We start from the raw sequence: 26,271 nt of genomic DNA, 5'->3' as shown, positions 1-26,271 counted from the left end.
AATGCCACAAGCTAAAGAATGTATTCGATATTATTATTTGTCATTAAAGCTATATCCTAATTAAAAAATGGAACTAAGTGTGTTTGTTTTGCAGTAAGTACCTATTTGATAATATTAGAAGATATTTATAAATAAGAACAAGAATATTAAGTAAAAGTTTTTTGATGCTGACAGACATATGTATTGCATTTTTTGCATAACGGGGCGGATATGATAACGACATGTCAATGTCAAAAAATAGCGGCAACCGACATCCGTCAACGATAAAGAAATTACAAATCGAATAGAAATAAAAAATAAGTCAATTGAAATATTTATTATAAAGTTACTTTCATCATGTTGTTTAAACCTAAACCAGATTCTAACAAACAAGATCAATTCTCTCGATCCGATTTAGAGAGACAAAACTTAAAATACACGGATTGTTCAAAACGGTTTTATCAAGTATCCCGCGACTTTTCCAAACAGTATGCTCATATATATTCTGCAAGACTGAATACTTTCAGAAATATTTTAGGGCCAATAATTAATAAGAAGTGGTCAAATAAATATAAGGTTTTAAAATTGTGTGATTTACGTGAGAAAGGCGCCCAGTGTGTAATCATTGGAACACTTTTCAAACTACAACAACTAAAGCCCAGCATTTTGAAAGAACTCTCAGATCAGTTAGAGATTATTCCTCAACCTACAAGGTTCTTCATATTTAAATAGTCTTTTCATTACTCTTATTAGGACATGCATGTTATGTGTGAAAATATTTCTTTCAGAACTCATTTTGTTCATGACTCAGATAGTCTTGTTTTAGAAGATGAACTTCAAAGGATCAAATTATCTAATAATTGTATTGATGTACATGAGGTGGTTACTGGTGTAGTTGTTGCAATACTAGGTTAGTGCACAATAATTCATAGTTTTATAATTTTATGAAAATGTATAATATACATATGAAGTAATGCCTACTTTCAGGGTCTGAAGATGAAGATGGGATTTTTACAATCAAAGATATTTGTTGGCCAGAATGCAATATACAAAAGCCTTTACCAAAGCTTAATAGTGACAGGTAATATTTTTGTGTGCATGATGTCCTTTTGTTCTTGATCATGCAATTGTTTAAATGTTGAAGGTAACATGGCTGATGCATGCGGGCATATTATTGGCTAACTTTTTCTGCACTCTTGATGTTGTATGCAATTGTCTGCTTACCATTATATAATTATGGAAAGGAACTTATAGGGTTCATGTTGCAGATATGTTGTACTAATGTCTGGTCTCAATATGGCATCTAAATCAGCTGAACATTTATTTTCACTGAATCTATTCATTGAATGGATATCTGGATTTTGTGGTACAACAGAATATCAAGAAGAAATCTCTAAGATTGTAAGAGTTATTATAGCAGGTAAACCTGATGTTTTTACTGTGATTTGAAATGATATTAATGTAATAAATTTATAATTATTTATTTGTAGGTGGCGTCTTTGCAAATCATTCAAATGAAGCAACATTAAATGAATCAGATGTTATTGCATCTGCCGATTCAGTTGATGCTTTTTCTGCAGCTTTAAGTGCAGTAGCTCCGGTTGATTTAATGCCTGGATGCAAAGATCCTTCAGGTATTATGTTACCTCAGAAGCCGTTCCACTATTGTAAGTTAATAATGCATAAAATTTATTGGATTATAGCTATTTGTAATGCACTCATAACATGATTTATTTCAGGTCTGTTCCCAAAAGCTGTGGAGTATAAATCATTTAACCGAGTATCTAATCCATATGAATGTGATATTGGGGGTAAATATCTTTTTCTCAGATATGTTCATCATCTCACTATATGACCCCACTTAGGGGTGCAGAGCCTACCTAAGTTAAAAAGTATAGAAGTATATATAATAAATACTCAAAATTATGATGAACTGCAATGCTTTTTTCCAGGTTTCTTGTGTTTGGGTTCATCTGGGGAACCACTTAAAGATATAATGAAATACAGCAGACTTGATGATGAATTAGAAATTATGAGAAGGACATTACAGTGGCGCCATCTTGCACCTACATGTCCTGATACTGTCCCTTGTACACCTTGCATAGAAACTGATCCATTTACTATTTACAACTGCCCTGCAATCTATTTTAGTGGCAATTGTAGAGAATTTGCTACAGATTTACAAAAAGGTAAAACAACTATAGTTATCATTTATTCTGAAATTAAAACATTTACAAACACCAATAATATCTTCTTTTAGGAGCTGATGGCCAAGTTACAAGAATAGTGTGCATTCCGGATTTTTGTGATCAAAAAACTATTGCGATTGTTAATTTAGCTAATCTAGATTGTCACAGTATGAGTTTTTCTTAGTACTTGAAATAAATGTAAATGATGTAATTGATTTTTAATATTATACTGATTTTATATTATTGGCCTGGTATGGTCTAACTAGATAATGTTTATATTTTGCCAGTTGCATGTTTAATGTAAATAAGGCATTACCTTTGTAATAAAGTAATAACAAGAAAAACACTTTTTAATTATATGCCTTTTATTTTTATGCAATATTGTGCTAAATATTAAATGCATCTTCGATATCAAACAGTGCTTTATAGAATTTAGGATAGTTTTAGTGTCGTGTATCGACATTAAAGTAGCTATTATGATTTAGGAAATAATGTGTCTTGCTAAAGATACATCGGAAGCTTATTATTTCTTTCATTAGTCTCAGAATCAGGAACAGTTGTAGCAGTAGGCTCTTGATTTTGTAATCCATTATTGGTTTGATAGCCGCAGAACATGGTAATTGCCACAAAATTGGTAACACTGCCACAATTTTTATACCGTCAAAAATCAACTCGATGCTATTAAAATCGATTTTGTTATTTTGGTTTAAATGTTTGTTCTATTTAATAACTGTTCACACTCACATACTAAAAATTTATCTATTTTTCAGTTTTCAACAATAATTAAATTTTGCTTATTAAATATGAACACAGACGAAATTTGAAACATCGATATCATCCCGATGTTTGACTAAATCGAGTCATCCGTCAGTTGACAGCATAACTTTACGTCCAAGCGCCGTTGCCTATGCTTTGCCTATTACTCATCATGCTTCGAAGTTAAAAAGACGTGTTATTTGTTTTATCTTGTGCTATTATTTGCGTTAAGATGGGTTTCTAAGCTCTTAAAAACTTTTGCACACCACCGTGTGCCTTCACATCGTTATAAAAATGCTGTAAGTTACATTCTTAGTTTTTTTTTAATTCTATTTCATAACTAATTATGCTCTGAGACCATTGCATTCCATCGCTTATAACTTTCACCACTTGGGTGTAATCATCAGCGTTAACGTGCGTAGTATTTATTCTAGGAAAAGCGTACAGTGTTTATTGACAAGTGTGGAAAACGCGCAGGTATAAAATGGCGCGGAATTGTTATTTTCCTCTTTCCCTTCCTATATTAAAATTAGTTATAGTTAAAAACATAGCAATTTCACTGTATAGGGTAAAACGTTAATTCTTTCCTAGTAGAACTTTTTTTGAAAACTAATTTTTATACTTAAAAATTAGTTCCCAAAAAAAACCAATACTGAAAGCTTTAAATACATAATATGTTCAAATATTCTATGAATTGGCTGATTTTATGCACAACAATGTTAATTGCTATTTGCTGAAACATAAACTTGTTTACAAACACTCCACGAATTTAAAATATTTTGGAATTTATGTCCTTAACCAAAAAATTTGCAGTTTATATATTGTAATAATTTGGCTTTAAAGTGGGATGAATTGCTTAAGTGATAATAGGTAGGTAGGTATTGACTGCTCTCTGTCAACAATGGATTAATTTGGTTTAACACATTCCACAGACATTTTATGAGAAACAAATAATAATTTGTGCATGTCAATTCAAGAAAAACTATTATTTGATAAGGCTATTGTAACAACCCTATGTCACAACTATGTACAGTCAGCGTCATATAGATCGTAACAGACAAGATATGCAAATATATAGGTACATCAAAAGTAATCAATTATATCGGTACAACAAAAGTCCTCAAAATAATAGATACATTCACCCTGCTCAAATACATCGGTACATACAGAGCGTCAAATATATGAGTACATGCAAGATGCCCATAAATATCGTAGCAGCCACAGCGTCATAAGTAACGAAGCAGTCAGGGTGCGCAAAAATATCGGTACATTTGACAAAATTGAACTCTATCTCCATATACTTGTGATACAATTTGGAATAAACTACTTCTGTTACATTCATTTGACACTTTGCATCAAACCATTTTTCAAAATTTACTAAAAGTGTTCGACGCGGATGACAGATTAGGTAGATAAAACCAACATCAAATTTAAGTTTGTCATCATATATGCTAGTTTGGTCTCGTGGCCTTACCGTTCGCCGCCGTTGGTACGTAAAGTCGGCGGTTCAAATCCCAAGCCACTATTTTTTTTTGATATTTAAACTTTTTAATTTTAATATCGAAGCACATGTAATTAAACTCTATCGCCGTAGTTATTAGGTACTTTTTGATATTGCCTTGGACTAATGAGTTTGACCGTTAAAGTACTTTTCTATTTCAAACAAAAATGAAGGAGATAAAGCGATGCTATTGGCTTGTAATTTGTTTATTACTCATGTTTGTTAAACTTGTACCGGTAAAAATAACAATTTTACTTTTACCTTTTACTGATACTGATTATATTTAAGAAACGAAGAAAAAAAAATGAATGTCAATATCCAAACTACATCAAATTTTTGGTCGATTGCAATAAACATTCCAGTGTGCATGGGCGCGCACACATATGTAGATAACACTTGTACGTATAGTTTCCGCGCATACCATTCATAAAACCCGCAAAGACAATCCACGCTCCGCCCACTCACTTCACCCGCGATTGTCTGACCTAATTGTTGTTAACTTTATTTAAATTTCTTTCTACCCTACAGCGAAAATTATAAAAAAAAAAATTGTCGAGCAAAATTTTACATTACCAAATTTTTACTGGTTATGAAAAAATAACCCCGTGATTGATAAAATGAAAAAAAAAGCAGTCTGAGATTCGAACCGGTAAACTTACATATTACGGCAAACATACTAGAATACTGCGCCAAACTAGTATTATATATATATTGTGACAAGGCAAAATTTGATATTAGTTATTACGTATCATGTCATATTCGGCGTGACAAACTTTTATATTTAAGCGTTATGACAGGAGAAGAAAAATATTGGGTTGCCCAGTAAGTTCGTGCCGCTTTATAAGGAAAATTGAAACCCTGTTCTCTTAAATTTTTGGAAATGTTTTTAAATGATATTGGTACGACTCTATACCTAAAACGTCTTTTATTATTGGATAAAATTTTAAAAATTAGTTTTTATTTCAACCAATGAAATGAAATTATTCACAATATAGAAATTTTTGTGACGTTTGATAATGGTGGAAATCCGAAAATGAATCCACATCAGCTACAGTCTATTGTAAGCTTCATATCGAAAATCAGAACGAACTTTCCGGACAACCTATAATGTTAATACAAAGTGTCAAATGAATGTAACAGAAGTAGTTTATTCCAAATTGTATCACAAGTATATAGAGATAGAGTTCAATTTTGTCAAATGTACCGATATTTTTGCACACCTTGACTGCTTCGTTACTTATGACGCTGTGGCTGCTACGATATTTATGGGCACCTTGCATGTACTCATATATTTGACGCTGTGTATGTACCGATGTTTTTGAGCAGGGTGAATGTATCTATTATTTTGAGGACTTTTGTTGTACCGATATAATTGATTACTTTTGGTGTACCTATATATTTGCATATCTTGTCTGTGACGATCTATATGACGCTGACTGTACATTACATAACTCTTGTTGCAACCTGTATTGAGTTTACTTTCTAAAACTCTAAATGTTACATTGTGTTGTACAATCAGTTGATTAATTTGTAATATAAATTAGCTCTATAGTGCTATAGCACTAAGATAATCTAACAATATTTTTGTCTGACATTAAAGTCCTTTGTTGACAGAGAAACATTTGAGAGTACTAAATTTTGTTCTCAAGCTTCATTTAAATGCAAAAATATTGAATATTTTATTTATTTAGTTTCGATTCCAAATCACCTACTTAAAAATAAGGTTACTGTCAAGTTATAAGTACTAGGCTGGTTTTAAAAAATGTCATAAATTGTTAATGCAGCATCTATAATATGTTTAAAGATTTGATTTTTTGGCTTGCTATGTTGGTTCACCTGTCAATCAATAGATAGATTATGATTTACACCTACAAACTTTTAAGATTGTTTATAATATTAGTGATTGCATGTGTCAGTTTATTACAATAATTAATTTTTGCTACTCTAACAATTTTGCCATGTCATTGTTTGAAATAAGAAACCTTCCCTGCTCATGTAACAAGTAGTGTTTGCGAAATAACCATTGTTTAAAAATGGTTATTTAAATTTGTGTCTTGTAATAAATTATTTTTTGCCTATTAAGAAAAAAATGTTTGTGATAGGTGGTATTCAATATTTGTTAATATAAAGGTGATATCAGTGATAACCTTACAATCAAGGAAGTAAATAGATGGGCAAAATGTTATAAATAAATTGACAATGATTATTTGAGATTATGTTTATGGTCCTCTTTACAAATTAAATACATATATTATAGATTCCATAAATAATTAAAGAAACTATTTGCTATGAAGACAGGATGATAGTATGATAAAAAGATTATAGTTTTGGTTTTTCTACTTAAGACATTTTATTAGAGATCAAACCATGGTTACTAACAGGGATTTTGCTGTGTTGGTAATTTGTATTGCTTCATTTGATGTTAATATCTGTTAATTATGTCTTGTTGTTTCCCTACTCCGAGCTATAGTAATTAGTTACTGTGAAGAATTATTAGAAGAATGTATGAATAGAACAAATAATATTTCCAAGGGAAAAACATGAGTTTATCTTGAATTAATAGAGGTAGGATAATCAGAATACAGATGATCATAGGAATACAAAAAAAATCTTTTTTATCAACTCATAGATTAGAACCTTTACATATTGAGTGCTACCACAAATATCATGGTTGAAGTGAAAATAGTGACACTCGAGGTGTTAAGTTCCAGGGTACTTTGACGATCAGTGTAGGTCTACTTGATTAGGATATCAGAAAAAAACAGTTCCTTGATTTAAGCTTAGTTGCAATCTTTACGTTTTCATCCTGTCCTAAAAAGGACAGGATGGGAAAGGAGAATTGGTTTCGATAAGGGAAAGTAACGATAAATATCCTCTTCCCGTACATCTCTTTCCCTGTCCATTTAAGGTATGCAATGCATCAACTACTACTCACTGGAGGAGTCTATGGGCAAAGGTCGCTTTGTATTTATAGCGAATACAATTGGCTACATGACTTTTTGTCACCTTATACTATAAAAAAAATGATTTTGTTAATGTTATTAACCCTTATTTTCTTCCCTTTTTCAGTGCCAAAATGGCGCCCCCAAGGGACAGCTTTGTCCTTCGACAATTATCACCATCTCCATCGGACTACCACCACCTGTATCCGCTTGTATTTATTCCTTTGGTAAGTACTTTCTCATTTTTATATAACAAGTAACAATATGGATTATTGCGTCAGACGTGCGTGCGTTGCAAAATCTTGTTAATTTACTTTAAGAATAAATGTTTAAAACAATATTTGTGATTCAGAGATTAAATTTATTTCGTGTTGTAGTTGAATAATAAAATATTAATTCATATTTAGCTGCTCATTCTAGCATTTAGAGTTGTTGAGTTTTCATATAATGTAGACTAAGATGACTTTTACTGTTCACTGTGCTTAACTTATATATAAAATTTTCGTGTCACAAAGTTAGTTACGACAATCCTACGAAACGGGTTGACCGATTTATATGAAAATTTTATCAAATTTTATATGCATATTCAGAAGGTCTGAGAGCAGGCTACTACCTATTTTTCAATCTCTTACGGACGAAGTCGCGGATGACAAATAGTGTATTATAAAAGATAAATGAGCAGAAACTCTTTGCTTCTTTTACTAGATATAGGTCTACTGTTTTCTGTTAAGTCTTTTTGTAAATCATAGAACATATGTTTTGGCATGATTCATAATAGTTCCTCCCACTTATAAAGGAACGACTAAGCTTCAGTATGTTAACTAGCTGTCGTATTGTGTATTAATTGTGGCCATTTAACTCGTACTATATGAATACATAGAATAAAGACGAATGAATCGAGAATACTGAACTTTGGACTACCTATTAACATGTTCACCTCATATGGTGTTTGAGTTTTAAGAATAATAAAGTTTGTCATTCAAATCAAACCGATTTTACTATGTTTTTAAAAAAGGTTTATAAAGAATACTTTAGGTAGATAATGGGTATTGAAGATATGTAGTTGTTTAACGTGTTAATAGGAATTACCCCCTCAATTAGTTGGAATTTATATGCTCAGAATCATACGAGTAAATTTTTTGTTTTTCATAATTTGTAATGCTCAAATTTAAGCTAAAAATACTATATATATTGAAAATAAATGTACCTATCAAAACTAATTAATTAGTCACTAGAGATTAATTTGAAATGATTGCAAGAACATTATTCAATGAATAAATGTACTTGTCTTTTTATGCTTTAAATATTAAAGTTGAAATAAGTATTGTTAATAATTATTAATGTATTACTTGATGGATTTTCAGAGTACCAGCAAGATCAACGCTGAGAATGAGTACAAGCGCATGGGATTGGTCGCCGGCTTCGGCCGACGGCCTACTCACTAATGAAGAATGCTCTATGCTGCTCGATGTCGATCTTTTCAACACTGATGATGGTACCTATTTTTAGATATTATTAATTAGAATCCTTTGGCGCGAATGGCGTGCTTTCTTTACCAAGTCAAGTTTCAGTGTTGCGTTGCCAAATCAGTGTGGACATAAACGTCGACATTTTAGTAAGGCTAGTGTTGCGCCAGTACACCGGTACAGTGTCGGATTTTCTGCCTAACACAATTTGTATTACTTTTAATATATATATATATAAAAAAAACTATATGTCCATTGAATAATCAACTGATTGTAATTTCTGACGTACAAGAGAAGAATACTAGTTAGATGAGACCTCGTTGGTTCAAATAGGTTTAGTCGTTTATGCTACAGGAGGTTACAATATTATTATGTGTATGATGACATACACAGAAACCCGCATATATAAAAACGTGCGGACATACAGACTTTACCCTGAGTCAGACTGGTAACAATAATAAATATTCACGCTGCAAGGCACCCATGTCATGTAGACCGAAACACTAGCCCTGGCCTAAAATAAACTCGATCCAATCTACAGATAAAAGAGCAATTAATAAATTCCATAAGCAAGCAAAATATTAAATTGAATTTTTATAACATTATCCTTTTAACTGATGTCTTCATCGATACATCTTTAAGTTTATTTGAGATTGCAATACTACCGCTTTACCGAATCACTAGGAAAGCACTACTTCCAAGAGACTTAATTTTTTTATATCATTAGGTAGCAAACGACCAAGCGGCCACCAAAATTCGGCAAAATAGCGAAGCAATTGCTGGCCATAGACATCAGCAATTTCAAATGTGTTACCTTTAATTGACGGGAAAGGGCACGCGCAGAAAGAGGATATTTCTCCTTTCTATGCGTCCCCCCACCTTCGCCAAATTTTCTGCTTTCATTATAAGAAAAGGGTAGGAAAAAAAGAGGACTAAAATTAGGCCTCGGGCACGCACAGTCGACAGCTAAAACGTGGAGTTGCTTCCACTTCACGCCGGTCTTCTGTGTGGTCGTCGTATTTCACCGGTTGAGTCGGTACTCGATTATGTAGTAAGAAAAGCATCTGCAAAATTTCAAGGTTCTTGGTCTAGTGGTTTGGGCTATACGATAATATATTAGTCGTGTTATTCTGTCCATGCAAATCAACTATTTGAACCGTTATATTTCAAAATCGGTGGTAGAAACCTATAAAAAAGGGTATGTCAGGGTTTGTAATGGGGTATTTTATAATCTATAATTTTACTCAGGTAAGTTTTTGACAAAACTCACCGTTTTGCTAAAATACGCAAAAAACTCATTTTTATAACCTTTGACTCTTAAAAAAACTTAAAAACCTGCATCAGCACCAGTGGCCGTGATATATAGTATGTCAAAATTTTCCAAATACATTGTAAAACATCACCTACGAAGAAATAAGGGGTTATCCTACGATAGCTAAGTTATCGGCGATTTTAATGTCGCCTTCATAAAATTGTTCAGGGAAACACTTCTGACAGCATCGTTATTTGGTAATTTTTACGTTATAAGACAGACAGATTCAAGCTGAAAAAAACATTCAAAAATATCAGACATATATGTATAAAGGCCGAAAATGTTGGCCACTGTGCTACGCGCAGAACGAACAATTATGAATTATCCAAAATCGGTCGTGTAATAAAATAAATCGAACAAATAATTACTGCAATAGGTGTTTTTATTACTTTTAAGGGTTCCGTACCTCATAGGAAGAAAACGGAACCCTTATAGGATCACTTTGTTGTCCGTCCGCCTGTCTGTCAAGACCCGTTTTCTAGTTATTAAGGTGATTTAGCTACATATCGCACAATCAAGCTCTATGAGAACTATCATCCGAAATGGAAAATCACCGTTTTTACTCAACCCTCCTTTACTGTATTGTCAAACTCATCATCGTAAAAGGATTAACAATAAGTAGCAATTAAAGGATTTTGAGTGAGGTAGCAATGGTACATAGATCTTACGTTAATATCGCTTGACAGCTGAGAGCAAGATGATAAGGGTAGCATTCCTATGCATGTAATTTGCAATCGGACAAAATCTGGGTTAAGGTATCGTTCGCGATGTCTGCCTAAGGAATTAAACTATGCCTTTATTACTCGCCTGTGCGTCATAAAGGCTAGACTGAACATGCCACTAGAAGTTACAGCGTGTAGCATTATTACCCCCGCAGTCATAGACCCAACAGGACGATCGTACCCCTAGAAATTATTTCCAACATGGGAAGGCCACATCGCTTGAATGTGCTTCAATCGCTTACTTCAAAATTCGAATCATTTCTTCTACTACTACGTCATTGACAGTGGAGAATTATAGCAAGAAACCTTAAAAAAATTAAATAAAATTTGTCTTGTCTTACAAATGGCTTATCTTCACGATAGGGATGCACATTAGTTGTAAAATAACGAAACAGCATCCCATGAAGCTTTAGTTAGGTATTTAAGAGAAACATGGAAAGGTCCTTATGTACTCGCTAAATGCAGTGTCAGTAGGGAATAAATAGATCAACACTATATTTTGCCAGCGTCTCAGTGGCACCATATCGGTCGTGGTCACGTATCAATTATCTCTACTTTAATTATTCGATACACGATCAGGTCTCGTGGTTATCATTATTATTACATTTACTTGACTCTCAAGTTAAGCTGTGATAGCCTATTGACTCGTCGCAATACAAATATAGCGGTCGCGGGTTCGAATCCTAGCGAGACAAGTTTGTACATGTTAATTATTTTGCTTATCATTTATGAAAATGTTTAAATCTGACCGACAAATTAAAGGTAACCAGTAACGGGAGCTTTTTAATCTTACTATATATTATAAATGCGAATGCTTAGATGGGTATATGGATGTTTGAAGGTATCTCCAGAACGGAAATCTGGCATACATATAAAACATTGTCTGGAAGAACACAGAGGCTAATATGTTTTTTTCCGCGTGGACTGAGTCGCATTTTGTCATCGCTTACTCGACCGATCATGACTTCTTTCCAAACTAGAACAACCCGTGAACTGTGTCTATAGGAGTTTCCAAACATATACAACCTAAAATCTTCAAAGAAAAGAGAGTTCACTTAAAGACTCTTTCAATGGTGCGTGTTTTATAGAGCACAGTGTCGGATCAATAATCATTACTAAAATTAAATCAAAAATTAACTATGAATATTTTAAAGGACACGGTTTGAAAATTATATATTGAATAAACATAAGAAATTAGTCATAGTGAATTGGCGTTTTTTTTATCTTTGAACCGATAGAAACGGATTAGGCGCCTTTCGTTAAAAACATCGATGCCGTCACTATACTTGATATCTACACTTTTATACGTTTGCCTATGCTTCGTGTTGGGTCTAAGTTAAAAAATTAATTCCGAAAATGAATTTACTCTGACTTACGTGGTCTGTATCATCGGTAGGTATTTGAAGTGACTTCAGATTATATCGCAAAATAGAAGCCTAGAAAGTGGATTAAAAGCTTCGAACCGAAAACGTTCATTTGAAATGCTAATTTTGTTAATAGTAGGAATTGTTTTAAAAAAAAGGAATTGTTTTAATTTTAATTTAACGACCTTGAAGGAGATACATTTGCGTAGAATGTGTCGCAAATACGAACGATAATTGTAGATACATCTATCATGACCCCAATAGCCGACCAGTAATCTCGATAGCCCCCCCACAAATTCACCTCATGTTCGCGATAAGACAAAAGGTCAGTGATTGACACGGTCTTAATAAGCTCCCGTCGTATGTACATTTCCATTTCTTCAATGCTGCAAAAACAATATCAAATATTTTAACAATAACGATGACTTATAAATAAACTGATCGTTTCTGATTGTTGTTTGCGAATTTTTTGTAATTTTTTGTATCATGAAAAATCTATCAAAAGCTTTTTTTTCTAGTGATTAGACAAACAGGTAATATATGACATAGTCAGTCATACGTTACTTATTAAAAATAGAGAAGCAACTGAGTTGTATTTACTGATGGTATCTTTCAGATAAAGCTAAAGCTCTATTCTGTGACGACAGCGCCACTATTATAAATATAATATCAGGACAACTAAAACACAGTTTACTCGTTACCTTTGTCATTATTACATAGGATAAACTTTTTCTTAAGGAATAAAAAACATATTAAAAAACTAGCTGTCGCCACTAAATCCGTTCACGCGTAATTAAAAAAAAAAATTAGTAGCCAATGTGTACATCCAGACTATGTTTTACATTTGTGACAAATTTTATCAAGATCCGTTGAGCCGTTTCGGAGACAACTAACAAACATTCATCTATCCATTAAAATTTTCGCATTTATAATATTTGTTTCGTTCTTTTGTTTCGAAGTTACATTTCTTTAGCTACACAAATGACTAGGCTATATGAGGTAGCCTAGTCATAGGTATAGTTATCTTAGATTCATTATTTAATCAAAAGCTTACCTTACCATATCAGAAAATAAAATAATGAGGCGACGTTGCAAAAACAAGATAACTTATCAGAGTTAAATTGTATGTACATATTTTGTTCACGCTCCCCGGTTGCTATGGTGGTAACAGGGGTGTGTCCAGATAACCGATTTCTCGGGACGTGATTGGTCCATCTATTTCCAGTAAATGACGTCAGTGGTGCTTTAAAAACAAATTTTGTTTTGACTTATAGAAGCCCCCTTGGTCATGTTTTGAAAGAGTATATCGCAAGCCGTTCTGTTTTCCACTGTTTATCAAATAGACGGTGAAAATATCATGTGATATAATTATTAAAAACATGTTGTTTAATACAAAGCGCATGCGCACATTGATTTCTAGAATTAAAAAAAAAATATGGTTGCCAACGCTGTATTTTATAATCACAAAATACGATAGGAATAATATTCAATACAATTTGGCCTGTTTGAATATCAAGGCAAACTTTGCAAACACAATTTATGATATTAATATTTTGTCAATTTCGTTACCATTAATTTGATGCATCGACTTATCACATAATAGTCCTCCAAAGTAGAGTAGTACACGACGTGAGAACATAGTAGAAATTTGTTCTACGTGTTGCACGTATCATTTGCATACCAGTATGAACTTTGAATTTCTTTTTATAGAACATTCTATAAAGATCTTCAATTAATTTTCTTTAAAAGTGGTGTAAAATTTCGGTTTACCTAATCAACATGCTACGACCTCTGATATTTTATTATTCAATCTGTATGACCCAACAAAATGTCGGGCGTTGAGAGATATCGTGTTCGTTGGCACCGAGTGGTGTGATGTGGTGTTACGCATGACATGACGAGCCTGCCGGCAGTAAATAGCTTGTTATTATCACCGATTGGCACTTCACTAATGTAATTATTAGGACAAAAACAAGTTATTGAAAATACGCCTTTAAATGTAACGAACATTTTTTTATCTTGTTGGAAACCTATGAAATGTTAGGATATTAGTGAACTCTGTTTTTCTTTAATTGCACTATATTCAGTCTTTAATATAAATATTTAATTTAGGTCAAATAAATGTTTAATATAACCTAGGAAAAGAAACACATACTTATGCAGTCATCGGTACTCCAAATCGCAATCGTAAGATCGTTACGACGTAAAAGAGCTTAAAAAACAAAGTTACATTCAATGTTAATATGGTAAATATTTTGATGGACGCATTTGCGTATGAAATGGACGTATGAAAAACATAGTAATTACAATAAAATTATGCGCTCCATGTTTTTGTAGAGCGCTTATTGTTGTGACATTATCAGTGAAGATTTAAAGCATCGCGACATCTGGGCGTTTCTTTGACGTAACGAGAGGCGGCGATAGCGTTAGTATATATATTGAAGTTCCATTCGTCAGCCGTATTTTGTACAACACTTATCTAAGCTTCTTACCTTGAAACTCCTTAGATATATTCAGACAAATTGTCCATATTCATTCAGTGGTTCATACGTAACTGTACTAAACGTTATTTAGATTTTTGCGTCTGCGATTTTTTAAGATGTGTTGCTACAAAAATAACGGAATGTGTAACCTTTGTAGAGACTTCCAATATAACTTATTACAAAGTAAGATATCGTTTATTTAATTAGATTATTTTTAGAAAGTTATTATTTTAATGATAAATTATGTAAATGTTTTAAGTTTTTTCTTTTTTTTTTTTAATTTTTAAAATATTTTATAATTAAATTTGTGATTATTTTTTAATATCACCAAAATATTATTTTTTTCGTATTAAATTGGTAAAAATATAAATTTTTATTTTATTATTATAAGTGGAACATAAAGAATGTAAAAATTACATTATTAAGTTACGTAACAAGATAATGATAACCTTGATATTTGGTTTAAACAATGAAAAAAGAAATTTCATGATTACTCATGAAATTTCTTTATTATATATATTAGTACAATAATTTAATATTTAATTTATTTGTCGCAGATTTACTTAAGACATTCCCGAGCGCTGCACTGAAGGTCGAATTGGATAAGTTCCAATATCAAGAGGACGGCACCAACAACTTGTACCCGCCCTCGCCGGCCGAGACCAAGCCCTCGCGCGCCGACCTCGCACAAGATCTGCTGCAGCAGCTTGACAATAACTACAAACAAGGTAACTACATCTATACTTATGATTTAAATAGAATACTAACCGTGGGTTTCTGGACTAAATTCCCGTTTAAAACATCCTATATGCTTTGTAAAAAATGTCAAGAATGATGAAATGTTTTATACTGATATTTTGATCTCAGAAACCAGCAGTAAGCCGGTTTAAAAATTCTTTGACCGTATAATTTTTATTATTTACGCAGAGAAGCCTAGATACAATTTAGTTTCTTTTAGTCTAGGTAGATTTTTCTAGAAAATACGGGACATTCTTTAAAAAATCTTTTAAAATTAAAACACAAATTTTATATAAATATACATACAAAAAACCTTTGAAAGGACTAGACCGTTCGTATATCATTGACACTACGTCTATTTTTTTCTTTTAATTTTAATGCAATCCATAGCTTGTTATTAAATGTAACTGTCTGCTATACTTCCGTATAGAATGATATAGTGTCAATCTTAACGATGGGAATCCGTAATTTCCTCTCACTGATTTACAGACCTTAATCTTTGTACAATTTCTTTATGCTTCGTACATACTATTTTATAGCACTCTCTGGTAATTTAATTTACAATTTACTTAAAAATGAGACCTCTCTTAGAACACTAATTGACACCACTTAGCGTAGATTTACTATGAGATACGCTAAGGGACTATTTAAGTAAGCATTTAATGATTGTGGCAGATAGACTTAGAACTTCAATGAAATTCACCATATCCTTTATAAATGAAAACGTCCATAGAAAAACTCAGCTAATTTGGAAAAATTGTATTTCGTATATTTTTTGAGTATAATTAAAATAGTTATGCATTCGGTTTTTATTTGTGTTTCTAGAGATGCCATGGTTTCGGAATTTCAAATAAATATGATCGTGAGGTTCCACTGTCTAAACAGTTGTCTAAAATATATTGTTCTCTCTATTTTTTGAAAAAGAATAGAAGGGATAAGAATAGGTAGGAAATTCACTATTAGCTTATGATTCCAAAACTTAAAATGAGTCTTGCTTCTCTTATCATGTAATCACAACCACGCCTCTCGAGATGTCTGCAAGCTTATTAGATATCTTTGTTATATCGCATTTGTATTTTGTCGAGATAATTTTACTGATGTCATCGACGAGTATACATTGCTGACGACACGGATTTAGATGTGCTTATAGATTTGAAAGTTTATCATATCGAGCCATATCTTTGAACAAAACAACCGAAATTGTGAATCATGAAAATCATGATATATCAATTAAATTACAATTTTTATCTTTTTAAGAGGCACGTGTCTGCGGAAAAATATATTTGCCTTTATATTTTTATAAGGCGCAATTTTTTATCTCCTCTACTATGATATCTGATGAGACATAATGTCTTTTTATATTTATCAATTCTTATAATTCTAATGCACTGATGAAATATTATTACAATGTTCATGAGTTCCTGTTCTAAGTAAAGAACAAGAGCTCCATATGTACGTGGGATATCCCCTATGAGCCGTAAGGCAATGAATCGTAACTTAAAGTTTTGAAGTGTTATATTTGTATCAATAATTTGTCGCTTATCTAATTATTTTAACAATATTAATCAAGGTCTTCTTAATTTAAGAATAATTATTTAACTAAAAATAATCAATGATAGAAGGCTACAAAGATGTTCATTAATAATTGTTTTCCTGTTATCGTGTTATTAGATTACGTTTTGATAATCCTTGTTCATTACGACATAACCTGTTAACCTCGGTCATGGAAGCTCCGCGTGCTCAAGTTTTAGGCTATATATTCTTTTTAATAAGTTCTTTCGATTGACGTGTAATATATGCAGCAATGATACATACAGTATGCAATGCAATGGGTCGCGGCGGGGGGCGGGGAAAGGCGCCAGAGGTCCAAGGCGGTGGCGGGCGCGCGCGCACTTAGTAGTCGTGCGAACCGCGCCGCGTTTGCAGGTGTTTATCCAGTTGAAACTTACCCGTGACAATAAATTCGATTCGAGTAACGTATTACGGGCGTTCGCGCTCGGCACGCAACCTATGTCTGCCGCCGTCGATACCTTTGGACGCCGTTAGAATGAAGTACCACTATCGCTGCATTTGGAATAAGGAGATAGTGTTCAATTCACAGAAACTCGTCAAAAGACGTTAGATCGCCCATCGATCCCAGCTGGACTTTTTACGACGACCATCGCTCTCTACGAGGACTTCAGTTTATATGCACGATAGCACTGCCTATATATTCGTATTAAAATTAATATAAGAACTCTTTCGTAAGCACTAAGGACTGTATAGGACGATAAAATTTTATTATATCTTGGACATCATCATGGCACTTCCAGATTTGTATGCCGGTATGTTTTGAACGTTGTAATAATTCCTAAGTGTTATTGACTTGTATCAAGCAATTGAAAGTTACTGCTGCGAGTAATGCAATTTCAAGGTCCTCATGCTCTAGTTACCGTGCTTATGTATTGTTTGTACTGCCGTGGTTTGTATACCTTGACAAGTATCAACAGCCTTGAAGAAAGTTTCGAATACAAATTAATGTGTCTGTTAGCCGCGTATCTATAACTGAATGATGTATAAACAAGAAAATACATCTCATTTATATTAAAAATCATTCTAAATCTGTTAAAAATATTCGCACTGTTATTGGCAATATCTCACACATGTGCGTTGTTTGATTGTAAACACGTTTGATCATGCTATAAGAACGTGTAACTGTTCTCTTTGTCGTTAATATATTAGCATATTTTATATAATATTTTCCACGTTGCTTTTTACATAGCGTTGCATTAATGTATTGCATTAAAATTAATATAATCACTGAAATGCAACGTTCACGTGGCGCTTTAGGTTATGGCCCAAGTGATAACACCAATGCGGGGAGACTGCATTATTTTATCAGTGTCGGCGCAAGCGCGGCGTTCTCGGCCACAAACAAACGTTTGTTTTGCAGGGAATGGAATCTTTCGATACTTGTACCACGACCTACTGATAAACCAGTCTCCGAGCACAAGGCGACCTCGCTTCGATACTCGCCCAATAATTAATACGACGTATATCGACTACTTGTTTTCAATATACATTATTGATACAGATTATGGAATTAGCTGCTTGTTTACTTTGTTCCGAATGTTGTTGCTAACTGATACAGATTTATCGAATTGAATCAATATTTTGTTGACCCCTATCGCACTGTCATTGTGCATTTAATATGTTCGAATGACTTTTTAATTACCAGAATAACCGATACCCCGCTTTGTTGGTACTACTTAGTTATGTACTATGAATAATATTTAAATTTATGCATTTATGATTTTGTAACAGCACAATTGCATTACAAAATATCTTTCAGTTAACTGGTATAGGTAATTTTGTCCTTGTTATAATTAATAGTTAATAGGTTCAATTTTACCTATATTGTCATATTAGCAAATGTGTCTACTTATTTTTTAAGTACTAAAATAATAGGGTTGCTACTTAGGTACATTTGTGATAGGGTTGACATTCTGCGACAAGCTTAATGCTGAAGTAAAGAAATCGCTAATGTCAAACGATTAGCGCTCGAATGGAAAACAGCCAAAAGTTATTTAAATCAAAAGCATTTACATATTAATAGGAAAATTATAGATGTTTTGTTGAAAAATATTGTTGCGATCTGAGAAATAGTTATCAAATGGTACAGCCGGAGGGCATACACAAGTGTCCGAGATTGTGAAGGTTTATCAAGGGTCAGCTCGGCCGCAATGCGTCGCTCGCTACATGTTTGTCTTCAATTAACTTATCTAAAATATGTATTACTTATTGATATACAATATTATTTCAATACGGTTATATAGATTTTGTTTACTGATCACTTAATATAAATAACTTTGTTTTCTTTCTACCAATATGCCTTTATCGCACAAAACTTAAAAGTAAGTGTCCAGGATTCCTTTAGAAAAGAAAACATGAATGGCTTATTTCTGAAGTATATTTGATATCTTATTTTCATTTAAATACGTCTAATATAACATTTAATGTAACTGTATTTATCGTGTTGAACATCTTACTTATTGTATTTGGTGATGTTTCAATACTATCGGTTTACCAAATGTATCTACAGTAAAAGAGACGCCACACGTAAAGTTCATTGGCATTATTTTTGACAAAACACGCTTTTATTACGAGTTATCTATTTATAGTTTAGATTAATAATGTGTTTATGGCGTTCCTATTTAGTTATACAATCGAGCAAGGTTTTTTTTTAATTTGTTTGTATACCAGTCCAATTTGGCCGATAGGCATAACAAACGGCCGGTAGCCGTGCCTCGGTCAATTACTTCCAATTGATTTTTGTGTGGTGCGGTCGTCTGCGATTGCTGCCAGTTAATAGTTTGGTATCTCACGTACCTACGCTGCTCTCAATCTCGATAGAATTGCATTGTGACGTAACGCGTCATGACACCAATAATTTCTATAATTAGCTGTAATTCAATCAGTTGTATACTTGAGGTTTTTTTAAGCAAAACTTGTAGAGAAATTATACTGCGATAGCTAATTGTTTCATTGTCCTGAATAGTATTAAAATGGCGCCTGTTTAAATGTTTCAGATTCTCTTTATAAAATATTTTTAACATAGTGTCGATATCTATTTTATTTATGACCATAGCTCAGAAATAAAATTACAAAGAATTTATTAAAGTCGTTACGTTTCTTGTATACTTTATTACATTGTACGTAAAAACGTGTACATACAAAGTTTGTGAAAGTTGTTTTTAAGTGCGGTGTATACCAGATTCTTTAGTAAATGTAGTTACAAATTAAATGTTTTGTAACTACACATTTTATATAGTGAAAACTTAGATTAATTTAATTAATTAATTTAATCATTATCATATGTATTTATGACAGTGGAAATTCGTGGTAAATGATACTTTCGGTTCATATTCTCCCGTTAGTTTAATAGTCCCATGTGATATTGTAAAATTATGAACATCACGATCGTTTAGTGGCACATATAAATAAAAACGACAGGGCCCGTATGACGTGCGACAACTTTATGACTGTGTAAAACAAACGTACTGGTTAAGAACCTAATTATTGCTACAACAATGGAATACATTATTAACAAGGACTCTTAGAGATTCAATAGTGTTTTTCAATCTTTATTGACTTGCATATAAGAAATTAGTTTTTTTTTATTTTTTTTCCCACGATAAAAAGCTCTCAAGGCACATTGTAAAGCAATATCTTTATAATCTAGATGACATTACTATAATCAAAGTGATACGTTACTCATTGAATGAATTCGTTGGAAATGCAATTTGCCGAATCTTTACAATTTGCTTAGAAAAAAAACAAAAGGGAAACATGCGCAATCTGTACGAGTCAAAGCTGAGCTGCAGCTTAATTTGTTGTCCGTGGAATCTAAAACAAATTGAAAAGGGTTATAAAATGTCACATAGAAGTCGTATATGTATATTTTTTTTAGAATATTCATACATTTTTATTGCGAACGATGAGGTCAGATAAATGGCAAACGGTGTTTTGTAAACAAAAAAATATGTCATACTTTAATACTTGTTCTTATAACAACTTGTTTTAATCTGATTATTGAAATATCATTTATCAGTATACGGAATTTAGTAATTATAAAGGGCTGCGATACAAAAACTTTTAATTATTTATCGCAAGTTTCTATAAAGTTCTGATATTTTAGCATTCAGATACTTTTTAATATAGATTAATAAATTATTTAGATCGTTCTGAACTCTGGACAATAGTTTCTTGCGTGGAATATTAAATGTTAATGTATTATAATCCAATCAACAGCTTTGTAACAATCTCACGGTGTCTCGGTGTAAATGTTACCCATAAAATATTACCAAGACAGATGCGAATTATAAATAGTAAATATTTTAATAACTTTTGTATTTATGCGTACGAATTTACTGTAGGTAACTACTCTTGAATCACATCTATTAAATCATAATCCCATTGTTCACTCTGAAAAACAAAAGACAACAAATTTATGTATAACTTACAAGTGAAATTTTGCCAACATTAATTCTAGAACAACAAATTTATTCGTTATTAGTACTTTGTGACATGGATTACTTTTGTTTAATATTTCATTGTCAATTGATTCTTGTTAAATTGTGAGATTATAGTGGTTTGGTGAGCTCGAGAATACAGATAAGATAGGGATAACTAAGCGATGCCGGACATGTAGAACTGAGGTCGAAGATCACGTGACTGTCGTCACATTCCGCGCAATTTACCATGAAATTATAACAATTATTTTGACTACGCCGATGATATCAACGACAGAGTTTATTCACATTTCATTATCTATATTTTTTTTGATTTTCATTAAATAAAAAATCAGCTCCGAAATTGATAGCCGAAATATATGAATGATAGTGATACAAAAAGTAGTTAATGTAATATCGAAGAGAATACTTTTAAGTACTTTTAGTACTGTAAGATTTAGTAATATCGAGACGCAAAATTGTAAATACAATAAAAAGTAAAATTCAAGTTAACAGAGAATTGCTATTTCGCGTGAAAATTTTACATTATCCATGACCACGATAAGCAGATTCAACTGTAATCGTTCACCGTGGAATAATTTATGTACCGCTGATTGTATGCCGAGTATGAAAGACAAATACTCTAAACACGCTGTTTAGTGTTTTTACAATTTGTTTTTTCTAACGGATACACAATTCATTAAAATTTAAATTATCTGATATCAGAAGTACCGCAATGCAACATTCAGTATTTATGAAAATACGTTACTCATGAACATAACATAAAATATTTCTCTATCACTAATCTCCGTTATATATTTCTCTTGCGGCCTATTTAAATTCTATAAAGAAATGTATTCGAATGAACTAATTCATGGTTTTTACTTACAGAAAACATATTCCCGCCATGGTTAGAAGAAAAGGTAGAGCTCCCCATCTTCGATAATATCAATCAAGTGCCGGAACGTGTAGAGGTACCGATCCCGGCTGCGTTGGTGGCCCCCGTAGCGGCGTACGACCGGCCGCATGTTGTTCCTCAGCCCACGGAGGAGCTCCTGCGCGAGTTCGAGACCGTGTACGGCGCCGTGGAACTGACGCACCTCACGCCGCCGCAGAGCCCGCCCGGCCCCGCTACACAGCTGCTCCTGAGCTATGCGCAACACGCTCAGTACGCGCCGCTAGCCCCCGCGCCGTCTTTGCAGGCCGCGCAGGAGCAGTGGCCCGTCGCCCATGCGTCCTCCGCGGTGCCCGCCGAGTACGACTGCGACCTCCAGGCCGTAGAGGATCTGGTACGTCACCGTGCAGCTCAGTTGGCATCGCCGCAGCCGTCGGGCGGCAGCGCCTGTACCTCCCCGCGCTCCTCGCCGCCTTCCTCACCGCGCTCCTCATCCACCGACGAGGACTGGTCCGCGCCCTCTCGCCCCAAACCTTATTCGAGAAACGTAGATGACCGCCGTTCCCGCAAGAAGGAGCAGAACAAGAACGCCGCAACCCGCTACCGTCAGAAGAAAAAGGCGGAGATCGAAGTCCTGCTCAACGAGGAGCAGAACTTGCGCAAACGTCACACCGAGCTCGGCGATAAATGTTCAGATCTTCAGCGCGAGATTCGCTACATCAAGGGGCTCATGCGCGACCTTCTCAAGGCTAAAGGCTTAATAAAATAAAACGTATCCCTCCCTCAATTACAAGTGAAATCATACCCGTACCGCGCGAATGATGCGCCGGTCTATTGAATTCTGCTCAACCCGAGGTTTAGGAGCTCTACAAATTTTGATGTTTAATTTCTGTTAAGCTAGATAAGTCTAGTTTATATCTCGAATAGGATTAACAGTTTCGCATCGAGCAGCGTACGCGCACGTCATCAGTCGAGGGACAGAACATCACCATATAACACCTTTGCTAAGATCACACAGGTGGCATTAATTCTTCATCTTTCATTTTAATTTCATTTAGGGGATAGGTCGTATTCATTGCGATGAAAAAGGGAATACAATCATAAATGAAATTTTACTTATTTTCTTGACATTCTTGTAAAAAACAATATCATTTTGTATAAAATTATGACGCATATTTTTAAATGAACTTTAAATTAGTAATACAATTGAAAATTGTTCTCTTTTCATGCAATATATGGAATGCGACGGCGGAAGCAATGTTGTTTTATTTTATACTTACTTTATAAATATTTAGTACTGCTATTTAACAACAGGAAACCAATGAAAGAGGTACAAGTAGAGTTCGAATACTGGCGACCTTGCAAACGAAAATACGAAAATATATACTTTTTTAAGTTATATTGATGCAATATAGCAAAAGTGATAGCTAAAAGAAATACTGGCCGTTTCTATTGGTTGTTCGTCACACCATGACTTAAAAAAGAAAACTAACCTTTACTAAACAACTTCAGTGTCATTGACTCGGTCTGCAAGTTTAGTATGTGAAAATCGTAGTGGCATTGAACGTGTTAAATTGTGAAAGTAGCCACAGAACAATGACTGATAACGGCTTACATTACCTTCGTTTTCTAGTCAAACAGGTATTTTATTATGTTTCCTTGTGTATACAAAATGTGTGAATTGACTTTCCATATTCTGTTTTTATTTTTTAATTGATCTGAAATTTTATTAAACAACGTAAATAAATAAACCGTAAGCTATTGGAACTATTTTAATAATTATTTCACAAATAAAATCAACACTTTCATGTTTAATTTTGAGGTATGTTTATTTATTTATTTTATTGACATGTGGTTAGGATGTTATCTTACTAACGTGCACCAGTTTGGAAATTCAAATAGTTTGGATATGTTATTACCTATAGATAAGATCTTTTTTTAACATCTTGCTTTTCTTTTTATAATGATCAATATATGTATCGATAACAAACTATATCTTTTGTAACCAAATGAACCTACAAGAATTGAGAATTTGTTAAGGTCAAGTTGATAATAATATCGTTAGGTTTTTTCCAAGTACAGTTTAATATTATAGCTAATTTTGGAATGTTTCGAGGAAGTATCGTAGTATGTCGTAGAAGATAACGATTTAACAGGGTATATAACCGATGCGTCATTGATAGACATCTGACCTCAATCAAATGACTATTAATATTTAATTAACATTAACAAGCGCGTTAAAAGTTAACGCGCAAATCCCAACATTCATGGAATAAGCTGTAATGCAAAATAAGTAAATATTTAGCAGCTTCTTGCAAGTCACAATTAGACCACCTCTAGCGATTAATATTTCAAAGAATAATGATTGACATACAATTGGCTATGTGATCTACTCGTTTCGAATTTCGCTACTGTAATGATTCTTCACAGCCATATGAATACCTTTAACGTAAAAGAATCAGACACAGCAATTTTTACACATCGTAACATCTATTCAGATTGCTTCATTTATTTATGTATCACTTATCATATATGTGATAAATTTCTTCTGGCTTTCCTTTTTTCTCAGTAATAGTGCAAACAACAAACTATGTTATATCAAACGTATTAGGCGCGATAAAGATATGGACCTAAAACCAAGTTATCATCTTTATGCGAGTGCGTCAATCGTTATAAACAAGTTGAGGCTCAGATAAATTTTAATAACGATGCATAACAATTCGCGCACATTTTGACCCACATTTTATTATGTTAAGGTTGTCAAACATGACTTGTGCTAATTAAATTCATTCATTCAGAAACAGTAAATTCCAATTTATATACGTACTAGCTGTTGTTCGCGACTCAGTCCGCGTGAATTAAAATAAACAATGAGCCTATGTGTTCTCCAGGCTATGTTTGACATTGGGCCGCGGACCAGAGCGAAAGCGTGCCTGTGGCCCCGTCCCGATGCCTCCGATATGGAGGAGAATCCCACATAACTATCGCGTCCCCACCGGGGCACGGAGTATGCATAAAGCATTCCTTTTGGGAAAAAAAGGCTATGTTTGACATCTGTGTCAAAGTTCACCAAGATCCGTTGAGCCGTTCCGGAGAAACCTTCAATCAAACATTAATCCATCTAAATATTCGCATTTATAATATTCGTTTGATTAGTATGAATTATTTTGCCGCGGTTATATTATTTTTTTGGAAATTAGCAGTTAAAATGAAATGAAATTCGCGAGGAAGTGTTTAGAATAAACCGTTGACTCCATCCTTTTAAACATTGGAAAGTTTACTTGAAGCTACAATAAAACATATATTTTTATATGTATTCCACGGTTTCAAAGTTCATGAGATTGCACTTTGCGTTATTTACGATATTTTCTTAGCTATTTGAAGTGCACGTGTGGGTTTTAGGTTTTCCCCCTAGGTTGGAAATACTTTGATGTACGACCGCCTACGTAAGGTAATGTATCCAGAGCTAGAAATGAACTTTAATTTGAATTATTTAAAGAAAACATTGTTCCTAATCACGATCTGTCTGATTTTTTTCTTAGATTGATTTTGGGTCTGCCACTATCTTAACTATCTTTATCTCTTTTTTAATTCCATACAATATTGTGCTATTACTTCTTCTTCAGTCAGTTTCAATCCTACCGAGTATTTATATAATCGTTTGTCGTAGGTGTTGATTAAATTTATTTATTAATTCAAAGTGTTATTAGTGCTTAATATCTCTTAACACCACTTATTAATATTTAACAACTTGATCTAGGTAATAACAAAACCATTCAATAACAAGTAACTCGTGTCACGTTTCCCCATCCATAAGGAAAATGTATATAAAGCGGATAATTACATAAACAATAAATACAGTGTCAACTTTACGGTATGCGGTATACAGGATGAATACAAGTAACGTATAGAAGACGTTTAATTTTTTAAATTA

The 26,271-nt window shown here is 33.3% G+C and overlaps 2 protein-coding genes across 3 annotated transcripts; both read left to right on the top strand.

Annotated features, from left to right (window-relative positions):
* The first annotated feature begins 229 nt into the window (after positions 1 to 229).
* On the top strand, positions 230 to 2,494 carry PolD2 (DNA polymerase delta subunit 2). The gene is made up of 8 exons (XM_013316526.1): positions 230 to 692; positions 768 to 889; positions 967 to 1,060; positions 1,248 to 1,399; positions 1,470 to 1,646; positions 1,719 to 1,790; positions 1,932 to 2,168; positions 2,240 to 2,494. The coding sequence occupies exons 1-8, from the start codon at positions 337 to 339 to the stop codon at positions 2,350 to 2,352; spliced, it is 1,323 nt and encodes a 440-aa protein (XP_013171980.1). The 5' UTR covers positions 230 to 336; the 3' UTR covers positions 2,353 to 2,494.
* A 628-nt stretch (positions 2,495 to 3,122) lies between these two features.
* On the top strand, positions 3,123 to 23,591 carry crc (bZIP transcription factor crc). 2 transcript variants are annotated; one of them, NM_001311871.1, is given in 5 exon segments: positions 3,123 to 3,223; positions 7,495 to 7,594; positions 8,732 to 8,862; positions 15,272 to 15,442; positions 22,334 to 23,591. In NM_001311871.1, coding segments are annotated over 3 exon segments (1,050 nt in total). In that variant the 5' UTR covers positions 3,123 to 3,223; positions 7,495 to 7,594; positions 8,732 to 8,756; the 3' UTR covers positions 23,107 to 23,591.
* Positions 23,592 to 26,271: the final 2,680 nt, after the last annotated feature.

Source organism: Papilio xuthus, unplaced genomic scaffold (assembly GCF_000836235.2).
Source record: "Papilio xuthus unplaced genomic scaffold, Pxut_1.1 DF826945.1, whole genome shotgun sequence".
NCBI lineage: Eukaryota > Metazoa > Arthropoda > Insecta > Lepidoptera > Papilionidae > Papilio > Papilio xuthus.
The sequence above is the reverse complement of the archived record's forward strand: the minus strand, read 5'-3'. Positions and strand labels throughout refer to the sequence as shown.